The sequence below is a fragment of the Salmo salar genome, chromosome ssa08, assembly GCF_905237065.1.
Source record: "Salmo salar chromosome ssa08, Ssal_v3.1, whole genome shotgun sequence".
NCBI classification, from domain to species: domain Eukaryota; kingdom Metazoa; phylum Chordata; class Actinopteri; order Salmoniformes; family Salmonidae; genus Salmo; species Salmo salar.
The window spans coordinates 20,248,956-20,276,747 of NC_059449.1; the positions used below are offsets into that span (position 1 = coordinate 20,248,956).

General features: G+C 40.6%; 1 protein-coding gene across 1 annotated transcript; it reads right to left on the bottom strand.

Annotated features, from left to right (window-relative positions):
• Nucleotides 1-1,352: 1,352 nt before the first annotated feature.
• LOC106610443 (C-type lectin domain family 4 member M) lies at nucleotides 1,353-27,792 on the bottom strand. Its single transcript, XM_045722960.1, has 6 exons — nucleotides 27,591-27,792; nucleotides 3,196-3,297; nucleotides 2,826-3,101; nucleotides 2,564-2,688; nucleotides 2,381-2,481; nucleotides 1,353-1,694 (listed from the first exon to the last, which is right to left on the bottom strand). Exons 1-6 carry the CDS (start codon nucleotides 27,775-27,777, stop codon nucleotides 1,547-1,549), a joined length of 939 nt encoding a protein of 312 aa, XP_045578916.1. The 5' UTR covers nucleotides 27,778-27,792; the 3' UTR covers nucleotides 1,353-1,546.

Genomic DNA, 27,792 nt, shown 5'->3' on the forward strand with positions numbered 1-27,792 from the left:
TGGGGGGTGGGAGGCAGTGGATCAAACCATTGTGAGGCAAAGGGCAGGGGGTCGCAATCTTTTGAAACTTAAAAACACACTATTAAGTGGTTATAATCTGCACAAGTGCTTTCATTGCGAATTATTAATATTATTGATATTACATAGTTATGTTTACAGTGATATATTGGGGGGACAAATCATATTTTTCCCAGGATGGGGGGGTCGTGTCCCCTCCGTCCCCCCTGGGATTTCCGCCTATGGTCTACTATACATTAAGTCTCTGCTTCTAGAATTAATGTGGTGGTCTTCCAACATGGCCGCCTGCAGGCGTTGTACGTCAACTGCAGGCCCTCTATACGTTAAGTTTATGCTTCTAGTGATATCTCTGTCTCTGAGTCATCTGTGTGTCTCTGTCTGTGTGTATTGTAGGTATTAACTCTAGGGAAGTATCAGCAAAATGACACGGGTAGTTGTGGCTATGCTAATACAAAAAATGGAACAAGTTTGCAAACATTTGTGCATACTTGTGTGCGTGCTTGTATGTGTGTGAGAGATACAGTGGTTATTGTTAAAGCTTTTTCTGTGGCACAATAAAAATGATTCCATTTCTCTACATGGTCATCATGTCCAGAGTATATCTCAACACAGTCCTCCTGCCCAGGGAATGGGACTTACTATTTGTGATGATGGACAGGACACTATAATACCAGGAAGGGGAAGTGAAGAACAATGGCTAGCTGTTAACATCTGTTAAATATCATATGTAACACCCCCAAGATAATTCAGGGAGTTTCCAGAACTCCCCCTTCCTTTCACCTTTCTGCTGATTTTAGCCCCTCTGTTTAGTCCCAAATATACATTAACATGTTCAGGAGGTCCAGGACTACAAACATGGGTCATTATAATGTCCAGACAATAGATTTGACACGACAAATTGCTCCAAGTGGATATTGAGGGTGGGTAGGCTTAACCAGTGAGGATGAGATTTTGAGTGACAACTGTTTGAAAATATCCACTTCACTCTTTTGGGACCGTTATATGGGAACAGCAGTCAAATATGAGGATTTGATATTGTATGTGACTTGACAACAAAGACTGACGGTCAAAGATGACTTAGTAACATCCTTTGAGATCCTTTGATAACTCTACTACAGTCATTGAATGGTGACACAGTCAACTCCTATACAGTGATTATAATGGTGGTTTGGTACTGTGGAGAATGTTTGCACCAGGCCTAAATTGGAGCATGTAAATATATGTAGATACATTTGAATTGAACATTATTTGTACGCACAAAGTCAAATGTCCTAACTTCATGTTGACTCTGATGATGTGTCAAACATAACTACTGGTACACAGGAAGCTACAAACAGGAAATAATTAGGACTTTTATTAATATGATACAACAAACAAATACAACAATAGGTGCATTTGAATGCGTGTGTGTACCTGCATGCATGTGTGCGTGCGTGTATGAAAATGTGAGAGAGAGAGAGAGAATGAAGAACAAAGTTGTGTGCAGTGTAAACTGCTGTATGGGTTATAGTATGTTGTCATGGTGATGTTAAACCACTTTCTCGCAAATCCAGTTGAGTTTCTTGTCACATGACATGTCATTCCATGCCGTAAGTGGAATCCAATCTTTATGTATCTCAACACAGTCCTCCTCCCCACTAGGATCTTCACTATCAGGCTGCTTGTCATTCCAGTACCTACAGGGTTAAAAACCATCAGATATAATGTTTAATACCAGTACCTACAGGGTTAACAACAGTCAGATGTCATGTTTAATACCAGTACCTACAGGGTTAAAAACAATCAGATAGCATGTTTAATACCAGTACATACAGAGTTAAAAACAATCAGATATCATGTTTAATACCAGTTCCTACAGGGTTAAAAACAGTCAGATATCATGGTTAATACCAGTACCTACAGGGTTAAAAACAGTCAGATATCATGGTTAATACCAGTACCTACAGGGTTAAAAACAGTCAGATATCATGTTTAATACCAGTACCTACAGGGTTAAAAACAGTCAGATATCATGGTTAATACCAGTACCTACAGGGTTAAAAACAGTAAGATATCATGGTTAATACAAGTACCTACAGGGTTAAAAACAGTCAGATATCATGGTTAATACCAGTACCTACAGGGTTAACAACAGTCAGATATCATGGTTAATATCTGTACCTACAGGGTTAAAAACAGTCAGATATCATGGTTAATACCAGTACCTACAGGGTTAACAACAATAAGACATCATAATACGAAATACTATGTAGACATTTGTCATCTGATAGTTAACTGTGTTGACTGCTATCATCAATATCAGTAACCTGCATAGAAAAAGGTTGAAAGGAGCCTTATTGACAGATTAGTTATCATCTCTCACCTTGTGGTCAGTGGGGTGTCATCCACCCATTTCCAGGTCCCCTCATTAACAGAGTCAGTCAGACCAATCCAGACTCTCTTCTTGAGGTTGAAGAGAAATGTCTGTTGTTGAGAAAGATAAATAAACAGATGTTTATGTTTGATCATATCTACCCCCTGCACACCCTCTCCCTCTCCCTCTCACCTGTTCCATATCACTGTTTATGATCACCAGGTCTGCTCCTCTCTTCAGACAGTCCTCTCTGCTCTCCTTCCAGGTTTTAGACTCAGTTGACAGGAAGTACCAACTGGATTCAAACTTCTGCCAGCCTTCAAGACAGGTTTGAAAATAATGATGAAAATACAAATTTCCTTCAATTTATCACACTGGACACTTAATGAAAGAACACAGACTCATGATCAGTTGTGTATTGTTAATGATAATTTATTACTGTAGGTTTACTCACCGAGATTGGTAAGCCACCTGCTAAGAAAATCTCTCTCAGTCTGTAGGTTGGCTCTCTCTTTAGTCAGGTTGTTGTAACTGGTCTGTAGCTGGTCTCTCTCTTTAGTCATGGTGTTGTAACTGGTCTGTAGCTGGTCTTTCTCTTTAGTCAGGGTGTTGTAACTGGTCTGTAGCTGGTCTCTCTCTTTAGTCAGGTTGTTGTAGCTGGTCTGTAGCTGTTCTATCTCTGCAGATGAGTTGGTCTTATAGGCTAAGAAGCTCTTAGAGACCCCATCATCTGTTATAACAACAAAGTGCATCAATAAAATAGATCATCTGGTGAATTGTAGGTGAATGCTAGTGAATTGTAGGAATTGTAACTTAAGACGTACAGTAGACAGACAGGCCTATGATCCCAGCCAGTAGGAGAACACACAGCAGCCCCAGACACACTGCAGCAACTCTGGAGGATCTCTTCCCTGAGCTATCAGGCTCTGTGGACACAGGTACTGTACATAGCATCAATGAGAAACAATCACACTTTAAAGTGATGTTTTCTCACCCCATCTCTCTTCCTGTTGAGGGGGACTTGTGGTTGTTAAAGATACAGCTTCACACATTAACAGGAAATATAGTGACCAGTTACAGTTATCTCCTAGCCTTGCTAACGTTAGCCAGCTAGCTAATGTTAGTAGAATACATATGTTTAGGACATTCGTAACATATTGTACCTTTTGCAAATTCGTAACATATACAAATTGTAATTCGTAACATATCATACAAAATGTAATTCGTAACATCATAGACATTGTAATTTATAACATACAAAATGGATCATGGACATCCACAAATTGATATATGTCATATGAAACCTATCATATTACACTAAATGGAGTGACTCGGATTTACGTTCAGAATAATAAAAAAATGCAATGAGACTAGGTTGGAAATACACAGTGGTGAGTTACAGTACATACTGTCGGACTTTATCAGCATAGTAATTACTAGACTACAAGAAAAACACAGAGAGAGAGTTTCCAATCATGTTCCTAAAAGTATATGTTTTGACTCATGGATGTCATTCCATGAGAACTGTAGATGTATCATAGAAGCCAAGTACTATTTGCATTTAAAAATGTAATGGAAAGAGAGAGAGAAAAAAAATGTGTTGATAATGGTATGCTCATCTTTGACAGTGTCTTTAATGCTGTAAAAACATAGGACTAGATGACCCTGTAAAGACATGGAATGATTACAATTGTGGAAAATATCAAAACTGGATCTGTGAGAAAGTGATGTAAAATCAACCTACCATGACAACGTTCTCTCTCTCTCTCTCTCTCTCTCTCTCTCTCTCTCTCTCTCTCTCTCTCTCTCTCTTCTCACCCCCCCTCTCTCTCTGTCATGTTGATGGTGGAATACAGTGCTGAAAGGTTAAGTGATGATTCCACCTAGTGGTTAAAGTGAGAGAGGAAGTCACCATAGAGGTGAAATAGTGGTATGACAGACTTACCTATGGGCTCTTTCTCAACTAATATTTCCTCAATTCCTCCTCACATCTTCTCTCCTCCCCTCCTACTCAAAACTCATTGGAGAATACAATCCTAGGGGGGTGACCTTGGACCTTCTGCTCTAATAGGGTTGAGTGTGTATTACCTGAGTACGGATCTCCTGGTCCATTATTAGGAGCAGTGTCTGCTGTCTTCTCACTGACGTAGATATCCACAATCCTCTCCTCCATCTCAACTCTGTCAAACTTGACCTTCTTGTTCATATCTGGCTCAGCATAGATGACCTTTGACACCTTTAACAATGCCTGGGTCTTTCTTTCTATGTAGGTCTACTATACATTAAGTCTCTGCTTCTAGAATTAATGTTGTGGTCTTCCAACATGGCCACCAGGATGCGTCGTACGTCAACTGCAAGCCCTCTATACGTTAAGTCTCTGCTTCTAGTGATATCTCCGTCTCGGAGTCATCTGTGTGTCTGTCTGTGTGACTGCTGTAGGTGTTAACTCTAGGGAAGTATCATAAATAAGACACGTGTAGTTGTTGCTATGCTAATACAAAAAATATAACAAGTTTGCCTTCTTGTGTCCGTGCTTGTGTGTGTGTGTATGTGAATGTGTGTGTGTGCGTGTGCGAGATTGTTACAATGGTTATTGATAGACCATTTTCTGCAGCACAATATAAATCATTCCATGTCTCTACATGGTCACCTTGTCCAGAGTATATCTCAACACAGTCCTCCTGCCCAGGGAATGGGACTTGCTATTTGTGATGATGGACAGGACACTATCATACCAGGAAGATATAGATCATAGAGGGGAAGTGGAGAACAAAGGCTAGCTGTTAACATATATTAAATATCATATGTAACAGCCCCAAGATAATTCAGGGAGTTTCCAGAACTCCACCTTCCTTTCACCTTTCTGCTGATTTGGACCCTCTGTTTACTCCCAAATATACATCAACATGTTCAGGAGGTCCAGGACTACAAACATGGGTCATTATAATGTCCATACAATAGATTTGACACTATAAACTGCTCCAAGTGGATATTGAGGGTGTGTAGTCTTAACCAGTGAGGATGAGATGACAACAGTAACCACCGTGGCTCTCCTCTACATTTACCCTTTAGTCATTTTTTAAAATGTTTTTTATTTAAAAAATGTATTTAACTAGGTAAGTATGTTAAGAACAAGTTCTTATTTACAATGACGGCTTACCCCGTTCAAACCTTCCCCTAACCCGGACGACACTGGGCCAATTGTGTGCCGCCCTATGGGACTACCGATCATGGTCGGTTGTTATCTTCTCAGGGCTACGTGGGAAGCTACCATCAGACCCACGGTTCACACTATTCAACAGCCAGTGAAAAATCAGAGCGCCAAATTCAAAACAACAAAATGTCGTAATTCAAAGTTCTCAAACATACGACTACTTTACACTATTTTAAAGATACACTTCTCCTTAATGTAAACACATTGTCCGATTTCAAAAAGGCTTTACGGCGAAAGCATAAAGTTAGATTATGTTAGGACAGTGATAACACAAGAAAAACCACACAGCCATTTTCCAAGCAGGAGAGGGGTCACAAAAACCATAAATTCAGCTAAAATTAATCACTAACCTTTGACGATCTTCATCAGATGACACTCCTAGGACTCAATGTTAGACAATACATGTGTGTTTTGTTCGATAAAGTTCATATTTATATCCAAAAACAGCATTTTACATTGACGCGTGATGTTCAGAAAATATTTTGCCTCCAATACTGGCGGTGAATCAGCACAACAATTTACAAAAATACTCATCATAAACGTTGATAAAATATTAAACTATTAAACTGTTATTCAAGGAATTATAGATGAACATCTCCTTTATGCAACCGCTGTGACAGATTTCAAAAAAGCTTCACGGGGAAAGCACACTGCAATAATCTGAGTACGGCGCTCAGAAAAAGACATCAAGCAATACAGATACCCGCCATTTTGGAGTCATCTAAAATCATAAATAGCATTATAAATATTCACTTACCTTTTGATGATCTTCATCAGAAGGCACTTCCAGGGATCCCAGGTCCAAAATAAATGTTGTTTTGTTCCATAAAGTCCATAATTTATGTCCAAATACCTCCTTGTTGTTTACGCGTTCAGTAAGCTACTCCAAATGTAGGAAGCGCAGCCAAAATGTCACGACAAAAAAAGTTATATTTACGTTCGTTGAAACATATCAAACGTTGTTTAGCACCAATCTTTAGGGCCCTTTTAACTTAAAACTTCAATAATATTCCAACCGGACGATTCCAATGTCTTGAAAAATGTTATGGAACATAGCAACCTCATCATGTAAATGCGCGCCAATGAACTCATGTCACCAAATTCCCGGCCTTCTTGTTCGCTCTGTGTTCACAGCAAAAGCCTGAAACTAGGTTCTAAAGACTGTTGACATCTAGTGGAAGCCTTAGGAAGTGTAAAATTAACCCTAAGTCACTGTGTGTTAGACAGGCAATGACTTGAAAAGACTACAAGCACCAGATTTCCAACTTCCTGGTTGGATGTTTTTCAGGTTTTTGCCTGCCATATGAGTTCTGTAATTAAAAAAAACAACATTTTTAGTCATTTAGCAGACGCTCTTATCCAGAGCGACTTACAGTAGAGTGCATACATTTTTATTACATTTTTACATACTGGCCCGCCGTGGGAATTGAACCCACAACCCTGGCGTTGCAAGCACCATGCTCTACCAACTGAGCTACATCATTCAAACAGTTTTAGAAACTTCAGAGTGTTTTCTATCCAAATCTACTAATTATATGCATATTCTAGTTTCTGGGCAGGAGTAATAACCAGATTAAATCGGGTACGTTTTTTATCCGGCCGTGAAAATACTGCCCCCTATCCCAAACAGTAATAGCGTGTTTTTAAGTTTCAAAAGATTGCGACCCCCCGCCCTTTGCCTCACAATGGTTTGATCCACTGCCTCCCACCCCCCAGCAGTGGCACATGATGCAGGTACTGTGCATGTGTGGGAGTCTGACAGAGTCTGTTGTTGGTGGCTGACCTCCAATAAGTAGTTCAAACAAAGCATAATATGCATATCCTACGTTCTGAGCCCGAGTAGTAGGCCGTTTAATTTGGGTACGTTTTTCATCCAAACTATTCAATACTGCCACCGGTCACAGAAAGGTTAAACAGCCTAGGATTGAACACAGGTCTGTAGAGACGGCTCTTGCACTTCAATGCAGTGCTTTAGACTGCTGCGCCACTCAGCCCCCCCAATTTAGCAGACGCTCTTATCCAGAGTGACTTACAAAAGCAATTATGTTTAAGTGCCTTGCTTAAGGGCACATCGACAGATTTTTCACGTAGTCGGCTCGGGAATTCGAACCAGCAACCTTTCCGTTACTGGCCTAGCGATCTTAACTGCTAGATGTCCTGCCGCCCTCTCTCTTCATGAACCTGATTGGTCGAGGAGATTTTGAGTGACAGCTGGTTGAATGACTGAAAAGATCCACTTCACTTCCCTATTTTGGGACCCATATGGGGGAACAACAATCAAATATGAGCATTTGATATTGTGCTAATATATAACTTGACAACAAACACTGACTGTCAAACATTATTAGGACACACAGCAGCCCCAGACACACTGCAGCAACTCCAGAGGGTCTCTTCCACTACTGAAAATGTACTGAATAAGAAATGATTAAAGCTAAATCTTTGGTAATGTGTTCTACTGTATCATCCAGGAACGGGACACATACAGGTCTAGTACTACAGGGTAATCTCACCTGTTTAATGTGTGTGTGTGTGTGTGTGTAATTTGTGTGTGTGTGTGTGTGTGTGTGTGTGTGTGTTCGTGCAATCTTACCTGAAGCAACAACTCCATCTCTTGTACTGGGCTTGAAAGCTCTTACGTTGGAATATAATTGGCCATCAATGTCTGTGTTCTTCATTGCATCAGGCTCATCGTCTTCAAATCTATCTGTGTTTTCATAGACTACCTCTGACATCTTAACACACTTGTGGTCAAATCCAGTAACTTCTACTTCTAACCTAAACTCTAATATACGTCTGTAGCTGTGTCTTCTCCCTGCACTGTCCTGCGTCTGTGTGACTTTAGGTAGTGAAACTCCTTGTCAGTCAACCGCAATGGATGATAAATTGTGAAATCAACAAAACACTGGCCACCACATGACTCCCACCAATCTTAGTGTGATAATATAATACATGATATGACTCCCACCAGCCTTCGTTTCATAATATAATACATGATATGACTCTAACCAGTATTAGTTTGATAATAAACTACATTGAATGACTCTATATCATGCTATATGATGTATGTGTGAATTCACAGGGTCCCAATTTTGGATGTGATGAAGTAAATATGGTATGCTCCCCCTGCCTTAATTTGATAATACACTACATATATCCTGTATAACGTTTCGTAGGGTTGAGACCCACAGTCGTAGCGTGATAATGTAATGTTACTCCATCTTCGTTTGATATATGTGAAGACATGATAACACCAACACCTTAGCTTGATACATATAACACAAATTCGAACTCCCACCAGCCTTGTCTGGCACACACAGCTAAACAAGAACAGATCTCCCACCAACCTATGATAATATACTACATATACCAAAAGCCTTAGTTTATATTACATAGCCCACCAGCCTAGGTGAGAATATACACAGATGACTCCAACCAGCTTGAGTTTGCAACCCCATGATATAACTCCACCAAACTTAGGTGAAATATAATCATGACTATGACTCGAACAGCCTAGGAAATACATTAACATAGAACACTGCCCAAACCAGCTTAATAATATAATCATGATCACTCCCACCCTTTAATATAATACAAACCACCCCGACCACGATAAAACACATTGAATACTTCCTGCTATGTGCTGACCAAACTTTAGAATAACAAATACCCTATTACTGGTCAGGACGTGACATCCTGACTGACTTTACAGCACCCCCAGCCTTCAAATGGAGAGCACATTATGGCTCTCACTCAGTGGCTGGTGGTGTAGGGGGAAGTTGCTCCGAGATGCTGATCTTAGGTTGGTTTTACATTTCCACTAATGGTTAAGGTTAAGATTGGGGAGGGAATCCTGATCCTAGATCTGTACCTAGGGGAAACATCCCCCCGACGTGTGACCGGCCACCGATGGCCATGTAGGGGTCTTGGTTCTATCTTTGCTGACTGTGAAGAATTACTCAGAATGAAAAAGCAGAAGTTCTGACAATGTCTCCATAGTTTCAGTTTTAAGAGAACAGAAAGAAGAATAAAAGCCTTCACATGTTTTATGATAAAAATACATTTCCACCCTGTCATTCACTACAACATAACATACACATACTGGTTACATCTAATGACACAACTCTCTCTGCACTGACTCCACTGTTCCACATGACATCTACCTACATGAACTATTATACAACTCTGTAGCTCTACTCTATTCCACAGGAGGAGAGTAAGCATCACACAGATCTGATCCTTTGATACAGGGACAGAGTCAAAGGTGGCCCTCTATTGGATGTAGTACTAACTACAGGTACAGCTGTAGTGTTGGTGACAGAGACCTGGGTGGATGTAGTACTAACTACAGGTACAGCTGTATTGTTGGTGACAGAGACCTGGGTGGATGTAGTACTAACTACAGGTACAGCTGTAGTGTTGGTGACAGAGACCTGGGTGGATGTAGTACTAACTACAGGTACATCTGTAGTGTTGGTGACAGAGACCTGGGTGGATGTAGTACTAACTACAGGTACAGCTGTAGTGTTGGTGATATAGACCTGGGTGGATGTAGTACTAACTACAGGTACAGCTGTAGTGTTGGTGACAGAGACCTGGGTGGATGTAGTACTAACTACAGGTACAGCTGTAGTGTTGGTGACAGAGACCTGGGTGGATGTAGTACTAACTACAGGTACAGCTGTAGTGTTGGTGACAGAGACCTGGGTGGATGTAGTACTAATTACAGGTACAGCTGTAGTGTTGGTGACAGAGACCTGGGCACAGTTTTCAAAAGCATATTAAGGCTAAGTTAATCTTAGAACAGCATTGAAACGATGGACTTTGCCTTAAGATTATTTTGGGAAACCGGGCCCTGGCCTGTAGAGCTCACAACCACCCCCACAGAGTCCTTCACTGAGCCCAGACACACATCCACGCTGCCTGCCCTGTCCACTACCACCAGCTCTACCTTCTTTGAACAGCTGGTAGCTCTGTAGGCCACCCGGGTCACATTCTTGGCCCTGGGGCCCACTTCTGTAGAGGTTTTGAGGGTCCCATTGCCCTGGCATAGGGTGACTATGACGAAGCCCGTCCCTTTGACATTTTCGGTTAGGTTGGCAGAGAGCTGCCAGTTTGTGGTAAGTCAGAGGAGACCACTGAGGTACAATAACAACTGGAGACTTCGTCCAAGATGTCCGCCCGTTGTTATCAAGGTAATCATGTTCGCATAATCAGATTCATGGGCGTCTATATCCCGGGTGCATCCGGTTTACACAGCCCAACATCACATGTTCACTAGCACTCAGTGCACAGGGAAAAGTGTTAGCAGCAACAACGTCATTAAGTCATCCAAAAACATGCCAGACATTGGATGAAGATGAAATGTTTTTTAAATATTGGTCTCAGAAACATATATTTGAATAATTCAATGGATGTTTTGTGCACAAATGTGATGACTAAAGTGTCTTATTTGGAATTGTCTAATTTGGATTCTCAATATGGCCGTGTATGGAAAATTGTCTTTCTGGGCTGAGCCTCCGTTAAACTGCAGTACCAAAACAAAACTGTAGGTGTAATCGAAACTGGGCTTCTAGACCGGAACGCTGGTACCTTGGAGGAGACGCCTGGTAGTCCGCACTGGGAGAGGTAAAATCTGTCACCTGGAGGGAGGAAGGAAGGGAAGGAGAAGGGGGGGAGAGGGAGAGGGATAGAGAGAGAGCAAGAGCTAATGTAGCTGATAACAACTGGTAGCTTACAGCCACCAATTCGTTCAAATCAGTGGCTGTGTAGGAGAGAGAATATGAGAAAAGGAGGCCATTTTAGAGTTTTGAAACAAGACCCTTACTTTGCTGCCAACGGACAGGGTTACATCCGTTCCTGACGAGGTGCTGGTGGGCGCCAAAAGGCTCACTGTACTGTTGGTGTCGTGGAAAATTGTCTTAAGAACATAATACTCTTACAAGAACTTGTGAATTCAATATAGACTTTAATACAGAGTAGCAAAGCCGAACCCTTCCATGGAAGGACCCTATCACACACGCAACAGGGCCGAGCCCCTCCATGAAAAATACTAAATTCTCATATTACAGAGTCCTTTTTTTATATTATTCTGTCTTTGCATAACGTATAGAGTCCCCTCCCTCTATATGAAAATAGCTTCCCTCGACCGTTCTTTACCATTATCTCTCCATATCCGTTGTTGCTGGTTGTCAGGTTGCTATGCCTCCCACCGTGGCCTGCTGCTCTATCAGAACCAGATGTCTTCTTCTCCTCCTATAGCCAAAATATTTCCTTCTTTCCCCTTCAGCACATCTGCTTATCTCCCACATTGGCCGCACCGCCCCAGTCACCATGGAAATGCTGGCAGGGAAGGAAGAAGTGAATCTGCGATCGTTGGTGGCTCGGATGGTAAAGGTTCCTCAGGTTCTGTTGGCCGTTTCTACGGTGAAGGGGACTGAAATGGTGGAAAACTATGGATAAAACAGGCCTTAGACTCTGATGGGTTAAGTAGTAGTAGTATTGATAAATGAGGCCTCAAGGCTCTGTTGGTACAGTCCTGTCTGCTGTCTGTCCAGTTATTAGTCTTGGTCGAGATGTAGTACCAAACTTCAAAATCATCTCTCTCCCTCTGTAGCTGGTCTCTCTCTTTAGTCAACTTGTTGTAGCTTGTCTGTATGTGGTCTTTCTCTTTAGTCAGGGTGTTGTAACTGGTTTGTAGCTTGTCTCTCTCTTCAGTTAAGTTGTTGTGACTGGTCTGTAGCTGGTCTCTCACTTCAGTCAGGTTGTTTTAGCTTGTCTGTAGTAGTTTCCTCAGTTAGGTTGTTGTAACTGTCATGTAGCTAGCCTTTCTGCAGATGTGTCGTGATGCTCATCTCACTGTTCCCCCACTGTGTCTGCACTGATGTAGATATCCACATTCCTCTCCTCCATCCCACCTCTGTCAAAACGTATTTGTCATATCTGGCTTGGCATAGATTGTCTCAGACATTTTCAACAATCTTAAGGATTAGCCCCTTTTTTCAAATTTCATCTAAAATTCATATCCTCAGGCACTGAGGATATGCATATGCATATTCTTGGTACCATTTGAAAGGAAACACTGAGGTTTATGGAAATGTGAAAGGAATGTAGTAGAATATAACACAATAGATCTGGTAAAAGATAATACAAAAAAAATATGTTATTTTGTATTTATTTGTACCATCATCTTTGAAATACAAGAGAAAGGCCAAAATGTATAATTCCACCGAGGTGCAATTTAGATTTTGGTCACTAGATGGCATCAGTGTACGTGCACACTTTTAGACGGATCCAATGTTGTATCAAGACTGCACAAATGTGCCTAATTTGTTCCTTAATAACTTTTCATGTTCAAAATTGTGCACTTTCGTCAAACAACGGCATGGTACTCATTCACTGTCATAGCTACCGTAAATTGGACAGTGCAGTTACATTTTTTAGAATTTAAGCTTTCTGCCAATATGAGATATGTCTATGTCCTGTGAAATGTTCTTGTTACTTACAACCTCATGCTAGTCGCATTAGTCTAAGATAGCTCAACCGTCCCGTGGAAGGGACACCATTCCCGAAGAGGTTTAAAAAAAAGCAGGGTTTCCTAAACTCGGTCCTGGGGCCCGCCTTAGTGAACATTTAGTATTTTACCCTAGCACTACACAGCTGATTCAAATAACCAACTCATCATCAAGCTTTAATGATTAGAATCAGCTGTGTAGTGCTTGGGTAAAAAACGAAATGTTCACCCAGAGGAGGCCCACAGTACAGAGTGTCTGAGTCTGAAGCTGACTGCTTTTGACCCTGTTGTAGATGGGGATTTGTGGAACAGAAACATGTCCTGGCTGGTTATACAGTAACATGTCATGACTGGTTATACAGTAACATGTCCTGGCTGGTTATACAGTAACACGACATGGCTGGTTATGCAGTAACATGTCCTGGCTGGTTATACAGTAACATGTCCTGGCTGGTAATACAGTAACATGTCCTGGCTGGTAATACAGTAACATGTCCTGGCTGGTTATACAGTAACATGTCATGGCTGGTTATACAGTAACATGTCCTGGCTGGTTACACAGTAACATGTCATAACCGGTTATACAGTAACATGTCCTGGCTGGTTATACAGTAACATGTCCTGGCTGGTTACACAGTAACATGTCCTGGCTGGTTATACAGTAACATGTCCTGGCTGGTTATACAGTAACATGTCCTGGCTGGTTATACAGTAACATGTCCTGGCTGGTTACACAGTAACATGTCCTGGCTGGTTATACAGTAACATGTCATGGCTGGTTATACAGTAACATGTCCTGGCTGGTTATACAGTAACATGTCCTGGCTGGTTATACAGTAACATGTCCTGGCTGGTTATTCAGTAACATGTCCTGGCTGGTTATACAGTAACATGTCCTGGCTGGTTATACAGTAACATGTCCTGGCTGGTTATACAGTAACATGTCCTGGCTGGTTATACAGTAACATGTCCTGGCTGGTTATTCAGTAACATGTCCTGGCTGGTTATTCTGTAACATGTCATGACTGGTTATACAGTAACATGTCCTGGCTGGTTATACAGTAACATGTCCTGGCTGGTTATGCAGTAACATGTGCTGGCTGGTTATGCAGTAACATGTGCTGGCTGGTTATACAGTAACATGTCCTGGCTGGTTATACAGTAACATGTCCTGGCTGGTTATACAGTAACATGCCCTGGCTGGTTATACAGTAACATGTCCTGGCTGGTTATACAGTAACATGTCCTGGCTGGTTATAGTTGGGACACTTTCTTCTTCTTTTCACCTTGTTATCTGATTCCTGAGGAACTTCCTGGTCTACTGGGGGAAGTTCCACCCAAATTATGTGAAGCAACACAAACATAGACACAGACACATGCAGACACACACACGATAACATAGGCACTATACACACACGTACACATGGATTTTGTGTTGTAGATATTTGGTAGTAGAGTAGAGACCTGAGGGCACACACTTAATGTGTGGTGAAATCTGTTGTGAATGTATTGTAATGTTTTTTAAATGGTAAAACTACCATAATTTTGCTGGACCCAGGAAGAGTAGCTGCTGCCTTGGCAGGAACTAATGGGGATCCATAATAAATACAAATACATACACCAGACACACACACCCTCTTATATGGTCTCTTTATACTCTATATCACTGATTAACATATTGAATATATACAGATTAATAATATCTCTGGATGCTTTAATAAATAACTAATATCCAGACCTGGGTTTAAAAACTATCTAATATCTGTAAAATACTTTGAGCATTTGGGACAATTCTATTGGTTCCATTAAGCCAGACAAGGTCAACCAAGCACAGCTAAAGTATGTGGGTCATATTCATTAGGCACGAAACGGAAGAAAGCAAACTGAAACAGGGAGGGACTAACTGTACCTGTCCAATAAGAATAATGTGTTTTCATTTGCTGTTCCTATGGTGTGCCCTAATACAGTGGCACAGGTCTGCTAATAACCACCAACCACTGACTGACAGACACACCTACAGGAAGCTGTTATTAAAGGAAGCCAGTGGAATGGCTAAATATGAATTGGCACAGCAAAGCATGCTGAATCAACTGAAATTACAATACAAATAGGTGTTCCAGCAAAAACATCCCTAAACTTACTGTATCCCAAATGGAACCCTTTTTCCTACATATTGATGGACTCTGGTCAAAAGTAGTGCACTATACAGGGAATATTGTGCCATTTGAGATGTACCCTTCATGTCATTATTCACATTCTATGTAGGCATTATTGTCTGCATCTGTCCTAAAAACACAGGCCACTTTTCATCCATGGATATAAGGTCACCACAAGTACAACAGGACATCTATAAAGGAAAATGCTTAATTTTAAACTTTAAGAACATCATTTTATTTAATCATACATTCATCATCTGTTCAGTTTCTGAATTAGTTCAAATTAGGTGAAGGTCAGGGTTAAGGTAGGGGTCAGTTTTAGGTTTTGTCTATAATCTGCTTGTCAATGTAATGCCTGTCAGAAAAGTCCCTCTTGTTGTGTATAAAACCTACTTTTATAAGTGTTTGTCTCCCCCTACTGGCTGTTTTCTACAAGCTCATTTTCTTCCTTCTATTACCGTGACCTTGACCCTTGGATAAAGATAGAGGATTCATCTTTATCTGTTCCATTATAGCAACAATCCATAGAAAACCCAACCCAGTTGACAACCTTGACTACTTTGAAATGGTGGAAGGATGGTGGAACCCCAGGTTTTCTTCTCAGAGGAGAGGAAGTAGGAACTGCAGTCAAAGTATCTCCATCCCTCCTGACAATGCTGCTCTGTTGAATAGCAAAGGTGAACACATTGAGAAAGTTAGCAAGTATCGTTATACTCTCAAACCCATATATATTCACACTATTGCTGTTGATTTTACTTCTAATTAACCACAGTTTATATTTTCATATGTAAATATTACCTCGTTTCTAATCTATAGTTCTCATGAATGACATTCATGAGTGGAAACATACCTTTTTATGAACATGATTGGAAGCAATGTATCTTTGTTGTTTTTATCTCTGTATCACAAGGTAAATGGTCAAATCTCTCACCCTGTGGTCAGTGATGTGCCATCCACCCACTACCAGGTCCCCCTCAGTAACAGAGTCAGTCAGACCAATCCAGGCTCTCATGTGGAGGTTGAAGAGAAATGTCTGTTGTTGAGAAAGATACATTTTTTTTTACTTTTAATATACACTGCTCAAAAAAATAAAGGGAACACTTAAACAACAATGTAACTCCAAGTCAATCACACTTCTGTGAAATCAAACTGTCCACTTAGGAAGCAACACTGATTGACAATACATTTCACATGCTGTTGTGTAAATGGAATTGACAACAGGTGGAAATTATAGGCAATTAGCAAGACACCCCCAATAAAGGAATGGTTCTGCAGGTGGGGACCACAGACCACTTCTCAGTTCCTATGCTTCCTGGCTGATGTTTTGGTCACTTTTGAATGCTGGCGTTGCTTTCACTCTAGTGGTAGCATGAGACGGAGTCTACAACCCACACAAGTGGCTCAGGTAGTGCAGCTCATCCAGGATGGCACATCAATGCGAGCTGTGGCAAGAAGGTTTGCTGTGTCTGTCAGTGTAGTGTCCAGAGCATGGAGGTGCTACCAGGAGACAGGCCAGTACATCAGGAGACGTGGAGGAGGCCGAACCCAGCAGCAGGACCGCTACCTCCGCCTTTGTGCAAGGAGGAGCAGGAGAAGCACTGCCAGAGCCCTGCAAAATGAGCTCCAGCAGGCCACAAACGTGCATGTGTCTGCTCAAACCCTCCATGAGGGTGGTATGAGGGCCCGACGTCCACAGGTGGGGGTTGTGCTTACAGCCCAACACCATGCAGGACGTTTGGCATTTGCCAGAGAACACCAAGATTGGCAAATTCGCCACTGGCGCCCTGTGCTCTTCATAGATGAAAGCAGGTTCACACTGAGCACGTGACAGACGTGACAGAGTCTGGAGACGCCGTGGAGAATGTTCTGCTGCCTGCAACATCCTCCAGCATGACCGGTTTGGCGGTGGGTCAGTCATGGTGTGGGGTGGCATTTCTTTGGGGGGCCGCACAGCCCTCCATGTGCTCGCCAGAGGTAGCCTGACTGCCATTAGGTACCGAGATGAGTCGTATGGTTGAAAGACAAGACTCTCGTTAATCTAACCACATTGTCCGATTTTAAAAAGGCTTTACAGCGAAAGCAAAAAATTAGACTATGTTAGGAGAGTACATAGCCAAAAACAATCACACAGCCATTTTCCATGCAAGCATATATGTCACATAAACCCAAAACACAGCTAAATGAAGCACTAACCTTTGATGGTCTTCATCAGATGACACTCCTAGGACATTATGTTATACAATACATGCATGTTTTGTTCAATCAAGTTCATATATATATCAAAAAACTGCTTTTTACATTAGCATGTGATGTTCAGAACTAGCATTCCCACCCAAAACTTCCGGTGAATTTACTAAATTACTCATGATAAACGTTGACAAAATACATAACAATTATTTTAAGAATTATAGATACAGAACTCCTTTATGCAATCGCTATGTTAGATTTTAAAATAACTTTTCGGCGAAAGCACATTTTGCAATATTCTGAGTACATAGCTCAGCCATCACGGCTAGCTATTCAGACACCCACCAACTTCGGGCCTCACTAAACTCAGAATTACTATTAGAAAAATTGTATTACCTTTGCTGATCTTCATCAGAATGCTCTCCCAGGACTGCTACTTCCAGAAAAAATGTTGTTTTTGTTCCAAATAATCCATTGTTATGTCCAAATACCTCCGTTTTGTTCGTGCGTTCAGGTCATTATCCAAAGGGTAACGCGCGAGGGCATATCGAGACAAAAAAATTCAAAATGTTCCTTTACCGTACTTAGAAGCTTGTCAAACCCTGTTTAAAATCAATTTTTATGGTATTTTTCTCGTAAAATAGCGAAAATATTCCAACCGGACAATAGTGTATTCATTCAAATAGAAAAAGAAAAACAGCATGCTCGCGGGACCGTGCATCTCCAATCTCTTAGTCACTGGGCAGACCACTGACAAACTGTGCTAGTATACTCTGCCCAGAGACAGGAGACGCCTCAATCCGCATTCTGAAGGCTTTAGAGAGCCAATGGAAGCCTTAGAAAGTGCAACGTAACCCCACAGATACTGTAGTTTCGATAGAGAATCAAAAGAAGAACTACAAATTCTCAGACAGGCCACTTCCTGCTTGGAATTTTCTCAGGTTTTTGCCTGCCATATGAGTTCTGTTATACTCACAGACACCATTCAAACAGTTTTAGACATTTCAGAGTGTTTTCTATTCAAATCTACTAATAATATGCATATTCTCGTTTCTGGGCAAGAGTAGTAACCAGTTTAAATCGGGTACATTTTCTTATCCGGCCGTGAAAATACTGCCCCCTATACCACAACAGGTTAAAAAAATCTTGGCAGGTAACATTTTCCTGTTCTGTTGGCAGATAATTTTGCTTATTTTAAGTAATATTTCCCTTATTTTATAGCTTTTTTTTCTTGTTTTTGAGAGCTGACTTTTTTCAGTGCACAGATAAAGTCATTGGGTCCAATGGCTAGACATTTGTGTATGTGGTTTGAGTCTAAACATTGTTTCTTTAACTTCTATGGGCTACGTGGGACGCTATCGTCCCACCCCCGGTACACACTATCAACAGCCAGTGAAATATCAAGGGCGCCAAATTTGAAAACTACTAAATGTCATAATTCTAATTTCTCAAACATACAACTATCTTACACCCTTCGAAAGATAAACATCTCCTTAATCTAACCACGTTGTCCGATTTCAAAAAGGCTTTACGGCGAAAGCATAAAGTTAGATTATGTTAGGACAGTACATTGACAAAACATTACATACAGCCATTTGCAATGGAAAGACAGGTGTCACCAAAAGCAGAAAACCAGCTACAATTATGCACTAACCTTTGACAATCTTCATCAGATGACACTCCTAGGACATTATGTTAGACAATACATGCATTTTTTGTTCTATCAAGTTCATATTTAAATCCAAAAACAGCATTTTACAATGGCGGTGACGTTCAGAAAATATTTTCCCTCAAATGCTGCCGGTGAATCAGCGCTACAATTGGTAAAACATTGGTAAAATATAATATTGTCATTCAAAGAATTATAGATTAACCTGTTAGGGCTAGGGGGCAGTATTGACACGGCTGGATAAAAAACGTACCCGATTTAATCTGGTTACTACTCCTGCCCAGTAACTAGAATATGCATATAATTATTGGCTTTGGATAGAAAACATCCTAAAGTTTCTAAAACTGTTAGAATGGTGTCTGTGAGTATAACAGAACTCATATGGCAGGCAAAAACCTGAGAAGATTTCACGCAGGAAGTGGCCTGTCTGACAAGGTGTCGTTCTTCTTGTCTCTGTTTATTGAAGAGTGAGGATCTTAGCTGTCCCGTGACACTTCCTACGGCTGCCATAGGCTCTCAGAAGGCGGCAAAACGCTGAATCGTGGCTTTGCAGGCTCTGGCTGAAACAAAGTAGCGCGTTTGGGTAGTGGCTGGTTACAGTACTGTGAGACTCAGGCTCGTGCCCGCGTCGACCGAAAGCTTTGTTTTCTTTCCTCTGTTTAGCTAAATGGACATTCCCGGTCGGAATATTATCGCTTTTTTACGAGAAAAATTGCATAAAAATGGATTTTAAACAGCGGTTGACATGCTTCGAAGTACGGTAATGGAATATTTCGATTTTTTTTGTCACGAATTGCGCCATGCGCACGACCCTGATTTACCATTTCGGATAGTGTCTGGGACGCACGAACAAAACGCCGCTGTTCGGATATAACGATGGATTATTTTGGACCAAACCAACATTTGTTATTGAAGTAGCAGTCCTGGGAGTGCATTCTGACGAAGACAACAAAAGGTAATCAAACTTTTATAATAGTAAATCTGATATTGGTGAGTGCTAAACTTGCCGGGTGTCTAAATAGCTAGCCCGTGATGGCTGGGCTATGTACTTAGAATATTGCAAAATGTGCTTTCACCAAAAAGCTATTTTAAAATCGGACATATCGAGTCCATATAGGAGTTCTGTATCTATAATTCTTAAAATAATTGTTATGCTTTTTGTGAACGTTTATCGTGAGTAATTTAGTAAATTGTTAGTGAATTCACCGGAAGTTTGCTAGTTCTGAACGTCACATGCTAATGTAAAAAGCTGGGTTTTTTATATAAATATGAACTTGATTGAACAAAACATGCATGTATTGTATAACATAATGTCCTAGGGTTGTCATCTGATGAAGATCATCAAAGGTTAGTGCTGCATTTAGCTGTCTTCTGGGTTTTTGTGACATTATATGCTAGCTTGAAAAGTGGGTGTCTGATTATTTCTGGCTTGGTACTCTGCTGACATAATCTAATGTTTTGCTTTCGTTGTAAAGCCTTTTTGAAATCGGACAGTGTGGTTAGATTAACGAGAGTCTTGTCTTTAAATAGCTGTAAAATAGTCATATGTTTGAGAAATTGAAGTAATAGCATTTCAAAGGTTTTGAAAATCGCGCCACAGGATTCAACTGGCTGTTACGCAGGTGGGACGAATTCATCCCGCCTGCCCCAGAGAGGTTAACATCTCGTGAATGCAACCGCTTTGCCAGATTTAAAAATAACTTTACTGGGAAATCACACTTTGCAATTAACGAGGTACTATGCTCAGAAAAATAAGATAGGCGATACAGACTAGCGCCATCTTGGAATCATCTAAAATCAAATATGGTATTGTAAATATTCACTTACCTTTGATTATCTTCATCAGAAGGCACTTCCAGGGATCCCAGGTCCACAACAAATGTTGTTTTGTTCGAAAAAGCTCATCATTTATGTCCAAATAGCTCCTTCTTGTTAGCGCGTTCCGATGGCTACTCAAAATGTACGAAGGGCGCAGAACATGTCGCCACGAAAGTACAAAAAAAATATATTTACGTTCGTTCAAACATGTCAAACGTTGTATAGCATAAATCCTTAGGGCTTTTTTCAATCAGAACTTCAATAATATTCAAGGCGGATGATTGCATTGTCTTATAAAACGTTTCGGAATGAAAGAGTCCACACATGCATGCGCGCCATAGCAGTAAAGGCCATCCGCCTGTGACCTAGTTTCCAGCCTTCTCGTTCGGTCAGTTTTTACCGGAGAAGACTCAAACAACTTTGTAAAGACTGGTAACATCTAGTGGAAGCCTTAGGAAGTGCTAAATGAATCCTAACTCACTGTGTATTTCAATGGCAAAGGCTTGAAAGTGATTCCACACATCAGATTTCCACTTCCTGTTAGGATTTGTCTTAGGGTTTTGACTGCCATATGTGTTCTGTTATACTCACAGACACCATTCAAACAGTTTTAGAAACTTTGGAGTGTTTTCTATACAAATGTACTAACAATATGCATATCCTAGCTTCTGAGTTTGAGTAGGAGGCAGTTTAATATGGGCACGTATTTCATCCGAAATTGACAGTACTGCCCCCTATCCCTAAAAGGTTTTAAACAATGGGCTTTCAAGCTCAATTATTTTAATATTTGCAAGTCTTTGATCAATCAGAACCAAATATATGAAAGCTGCAAAAATGTTGACAGTTCAATGCAAAGTCCATCTTGGGGATGTAATAGAATTGTACAACATTTCAAATGACTCATTGTCACAACGTCCACAGAAGGTGGCGCCTCTCCCCGTTCGGGCGGCGCTCGGCGGTCATCGTCGCCGGCCTACTAGCTGCCACCGATCCCCTTTTCTGTTTTGTTTGGTGATGTCTGTTTAGGTTAGCACCTGTTTTGGGTTAGGTCATTAGTGGGGTTATTTAGTCTGTCTGTTTTTGGTTTGGGGTTGTGCGGGATTCATTTTGTGTCGTCCCACATAGGTTGAGGATTTGATTATGCTCCACTGTGCTGCATTTTAGTCATGAGGGTCTGCTGGGCTGTGTCCCAACTCATTTTGGATTTTATTCTCATTGTTTTGAGTTTTGTACCCTGCCTTGGATTTTTGGAGTTATTCCATTAAAAGTGTGTTTCACGTAGTTCTGTCTCCTGCGCCTGACTTCACCCGTCCTACACATTAGAGACGGTTTCTTACACTCAGTGTGTTCCCCAGATATGAAAAGTGTACTGTCTTTGTTCTGTATTGTATTTTGTCTACATGATTGCTGTGCTGTGGGTAAGATTGACAATAAAACAGTAAATTCCATTTAGTCATTATCTGTTCTTAATAACCTCTTGGACTTACCCTAGGATAGGGGGCGCCACAGCGCATTTTGAAAAAAATTCGTGCCCATTTTAAACGGCCTACTAATCAAACTCAGAAGCTAGGATATGCATATAATTAATACCTGTGGATAGAAAACACCCTAAAGTTTCTAAAACTGTTTGAATGGTGTCTGTGAGTATAACAGAACCCATATGGCAGTCAAAACCCCGAGACCGATCGAAACAGGAAGTGGAATTCTGAATTGTGGACTCAACTTCATCTCGTTGCCTATAAATCACACCGTGAGCAATGGTTCATTGAGCACTTCCTATTGCTTCCACTAGATGTCCCCAGTCTTTACAAAGTGGTTTGAGCATTCTACTGTGGAAACTGACAGAATGAGAGTCTGTTGAAATTGGTCACAGGAGGAGGGCCATCACCATTATGATGCCGGCGGCCCTGTCTACCCCCTCCTTTCGAAACGTTTTGAAACACAATGCAATCGTCCCCCTCGAATCTTATTGGCTCTCTTGTTGAAACAGGCCCTGAAGATTTATGTTATACAACGTTTGACATGTTTGAACGAACCTAAATGGGGGAAAAATGTTTTTTTTTCGAAATTGCTGTCCCGCGGCCGACGATGGTTTTGGATACAGCCTTCAGACGCGCTAACAACAGCAAGCTAATGGAACATAAAGGATGGAATTTTTCGAACGAAAATACATTTGTTGTGGACCTGGGATTCCTGGAAGTGCTTTCTGATGAAGACAACTAAAGGTAAGGGATTATTGACAATATTATACAAGATTAGATGTGATATGCGATTGTTCCAAGATGGCGCCGAGCTGTATTTACTAGCTAATTTTCTGAGTATCGCATCCCCTTTTATCGCAAAGTGTGATTATCCAGTAAAGTTATTTTTAAATCTGGTATTACAGGTGCTTTCAAGAGATATTCATCTATAAATCTTAGAATGACAATATTACATTTTAAAAATGTTTTCGAATAGTAATTGAGTAAATTGTAGCACTGTTTCCCGGGATGCATTTGAGGGAAAATAGTTAGTCAACGTCAGGCGCCGATGTAAAATGCTGTTTTTATATATAAATATGAACTTTATCGAACAAAAGAATGCATGCATTGTGTAACATGATGTCCTAGGTGTGTCATCTGATGAAGTTTGTAAAAGGTTAGTGCTGCATTTAGCTGTTTTTTGGTTATTTGTGATGCATGTGGTTGGTCGGAAAATGGCTATGTGGCTACTTTTACCATGTACTCCTCTAACATAATCTAATGTTTTGCTTTTCCTGTAAAGCCTTTTTGAAATCGGACGATGTGGGTCGATTCAGGAGAGGTGTATCTATAAAACGATATGAGACAGTCCTATATTTGAAAAAAAATAAATATTACATTTCGTTATGCTAATGTCGCTAGGAGTTTTCCCTGGATTTTGATCCCGCATACGGGACGAGACCGTCAAGAGGTTTTAATATGTGAAGAGATTAAAAGGATAAGATGCTTGAAATAAGACATTCTGAATTTGACAGAGCAGTTTTGTACTTGTCAGTGTTGATCAAACAGCTTTATAATTCTAGTTTCGAGCATTAAGTTACTCAGTCATACAATCTCAGTAACAAGTTATATTATCATATTAAGATTATTAAGGACAAAAAAAAATTGAAACAAGTGAAATACTCCAACATAAAAACTGGCTTATAAGAAGAAATATATTGTCAGACAAAAAACAATAATATATTGTCTTGATTTAAGATATTTAATCTTACTTAGATTTTAATTTTGCAGTGTAGCTGTTAACATATATTAAATATCATATGTAACAGTCCCAAGATATTTCAGGGAGTTTCCAGAACTCCCCCTTCCTTTCACCTTTCTGCTGATTTGGACCCTCTGTTTACTCCCAAATATACATCAACATGTTCAGGAAGTCCAGGACTACAAACATGGGTCATTATAATGTCCATACAATAGATTTGACGCTAGAAACTACTCCAAGTGGATATTGAGGGTCTGTAGTCTTAACCAGTGAGGATGAGATAGCGACATAATTGGCCATAGCCCACTTCTCTCCTAATGAACATGATTGGTTGAGTTTTTGAGGGATAGCTGGTTGAACCATGGAAAATACCCACTTCACTTCCCTCTTTTGGGAGCCATGTAGGGGAACAACAGTCAAACGTGAGCATTTGATTATGTGCCTATATGTAACTTGACAACAAAGACTGACTGTCAAAGATTATTAGGTAACATTCTTTGATACCCTTTGATATCTCTACTACACTCATTGATTAGTGATACAGTCAACTCCTACAGTTGACTGTATCACTAATCAATGAGTGTAGTAGAGATACACTCATTGATTAATGATACAGTCAATACAGTGTATGTAATGGTGGTTTGGTACTGTCTAGAATGTTTCCACCTAATCTAAATTGGAGCATGTAAATATCTGTAGCAAGTAAGAAGAATGTATTTGAACTGGAAATGATTAAATGCACAGCATGCAGAGTGTGGACAAAGTCAAATGTACTAACTTCATGTTGACTCTGGTACACAGGAAGTTACAATGTCCGTAAATAAGTAAGACTTTTATTAATAAGTCATATAAAGAAATACAACATGTGCATTGGTTTGAGGGGGAGAGAGAGAATGAAGGAGGAAGATGTGTTACAGTATGTTGTCAAGGTGATATTGAAACGCTTTCTCACAAATCCAGTTGAGTTTGCTGACACATGACAAGTCGTTCCATGCCTTTAGAGGACTCTGATCTTCATGTATCTCAACACAGTCTTCCCCAGCAGTACCTGCACTATCAGGCTGTTTGTCATACCAGTACCTACAGGGTTAAAAACAGTCAGATATCATGGTTAATACCAGTAACTACAGGGTTAAAAACCGTCAGATATCATGGTTAATACCAGTACCAACAGGGTTAAAAACAGTCAGATATCATGGTTAATACCAGTACCTACAGGGTTGGTATCTGTCAGATATCATGGTTAACACCAGTACCTACAGGGTTAAAAACAGTCGGATATCATGGCTAATACCAGTACCTACAGGGTTAAAAACAGTCAGATATCATGGTTAATACCAGTACCTACAGGGTTAAAAACAGTCAGATATCATGGTTAATACCAGTACCTACAGGGTTAAAAACAGTCAGATATCATGGTTAATACCAGTACCTACAGGGTTAAAAACAGTCAGATATCATGGTTAATACCAGTACCTACAGGGTTAAAAACAGTCAGATATCATGGTTAATACCAGTACCTACAGGGGTAACAACAGTTAGATATCATGGTTAATACCAGTACCTACAGGGTTAAAAACAGTCAGACATCACAGTTAGAACATCACAATCCTAAATAATATACAGACATGTTTCATCTTACAGTTAACTTTGTTGACTGCCATCAATGACAATAACCTGTATAGAAAAAGGTTGAGACTATTGACAGATTAGTTGTCATCTCTCACCCTGTGGTCAGTGGGGTGCCGTCCACCCATATCCATGTCCCCTCATTAACAGAGTCATTCAGACCAATCCAGACTCTCTTCTTGAGGTTGAAGAGAAATGTCTGTTTTTGAGAAAGAGAAAAATATATTCATGTTTGATCATTTCTACTCGTCTCTCTCTCTCTTTCGCTCTCTCACCTGTTCCATATTGCTGTTTATGATCACCAGGTCTGCTCCTCTCTCCAGACAGTCCTGTCTGCTCTTCTCCCAGGTTTTAGTCTCAGTAGACAGGAAGTACCAACTTGATTCAAACTTCTGCCAGTCTTCTGGACAGGTTTGTTATAAAAGATGAAAACATGAATTTCCTTCAACTTATCACCCTGGATACTTAATGAAAGAATACAGGCACACTATAAAGTTTGTGGGATGAATGATAATTTATTACTGTAGGTTTACTCACTGCAATTGTTAAGGCTCCCGCTAAGAAAATCTCTCTCAGTCTGTAGCTGGTCTCTTTCTTTAGTCAGGTTGTTGTAACTGGTCTGTAGCTGGTCTCTTTCTTTAGTTAGGTTGTTGTTACTGGTCTGTAACTGGTCTCTCTCTTTAGTCAGGTTGTTGTAACTGGTCTGTAGCTGGTCTCTCTCTTTAGTTAGGTTGTTGTTACTGGTCTGTAACTGGTCTCTCTCTTTAGTCAGGGTGTTGTAACTGGTCTGTAGCTGGTCTCTCTCTTTAGTTAGGTTGTTGTTACTGGTCTGTAACTGGTCTCTCTCTTTAGTCAGGGTGTTGTAACTGGTCTGTAGCTGATCTCTCTCTGCAGATGAGTTCTTTGAGATGTTGCTGTCTGCAACAACAATAAAGAAGAAGTTTCTCACTAAAATAGATCACATCAGAACTACTAAATCTGAATCATAAGAACTACTTAAACAGTGAACAAAAATATAAATGCAACATGTGTTGGTCCCATGTTTCATGAGATGAATTAAAAGATCCCAGAAATGTTCCATATGCACAAAAAGCTTATTTATCACAAATGTGTTTACATCCCTGTTCATCAGCATTTATCCTTTGCCAAGATAATCCATCCACCTGACAGGTGTGGCATATCAAGAAGCTGATTAAACAGCATGTAACCACGCAAGCCCATGACCTCCACATCCGGCTTCTTCACCTGTTGGATCGTCTGAGTGTTGGGGGGTGCTGAGGAGTATTTCTGTCTGTAATAAAGCCCTTTTGTGGGGAAAAACTCATTCAGATTGGCTGGGCCTGTTTCCCCAGTGGTTGGAATCTGGCTGCCAAGTGGGTGGACCTATGCCCTCCAAGGCCCACCCACGGCTGAACCTCTGCCAGTCATGTGACATCCATAGATTAGGGCCTGATTAATTTATTTCAATTGACTGATATGAACTGTAACTCAGTAAAATCTTAGAAATGTTTGCCTGTTGCATTTATATTGCTGTTTAGTATAGATAAACTGTAGACTTACACTGGACCGACAGGCCTATGACCCCAGACAGTAGGAGAACACACAGCAGCCCCAGACACACTGCAGCAACTCCAGAGGGTCTCTTCCACCACTGAAAATGTACTGAATCACAAATCATTAAAGATCTTTGGTAATGTGTTTTACTGTACCATCCAGGATTGGGACAAATTAAAACTGTAGTACTACATGATAATCTCACCTGTTTAATGTATTGTGTGTGTAATTTTTTTGTGTGTGTGTGTGTGTGTTACCTGAGTGCTGGTCTCCTGGTCCATTATTAGGAGCAGTGTCTGCTGTCTCTTCTCTCTTGGTGCTGGTCTCACCGTCTCTCAGGGTGTCTGCACTGACGTAGATATCCACAATCCTCTCCTTCATCTCACCTCTGTTTAACTTGACCTTCTTGTTCATATCTGGTTCAGCATAGATGGCCTCAGACATCTCCAATAACTTACT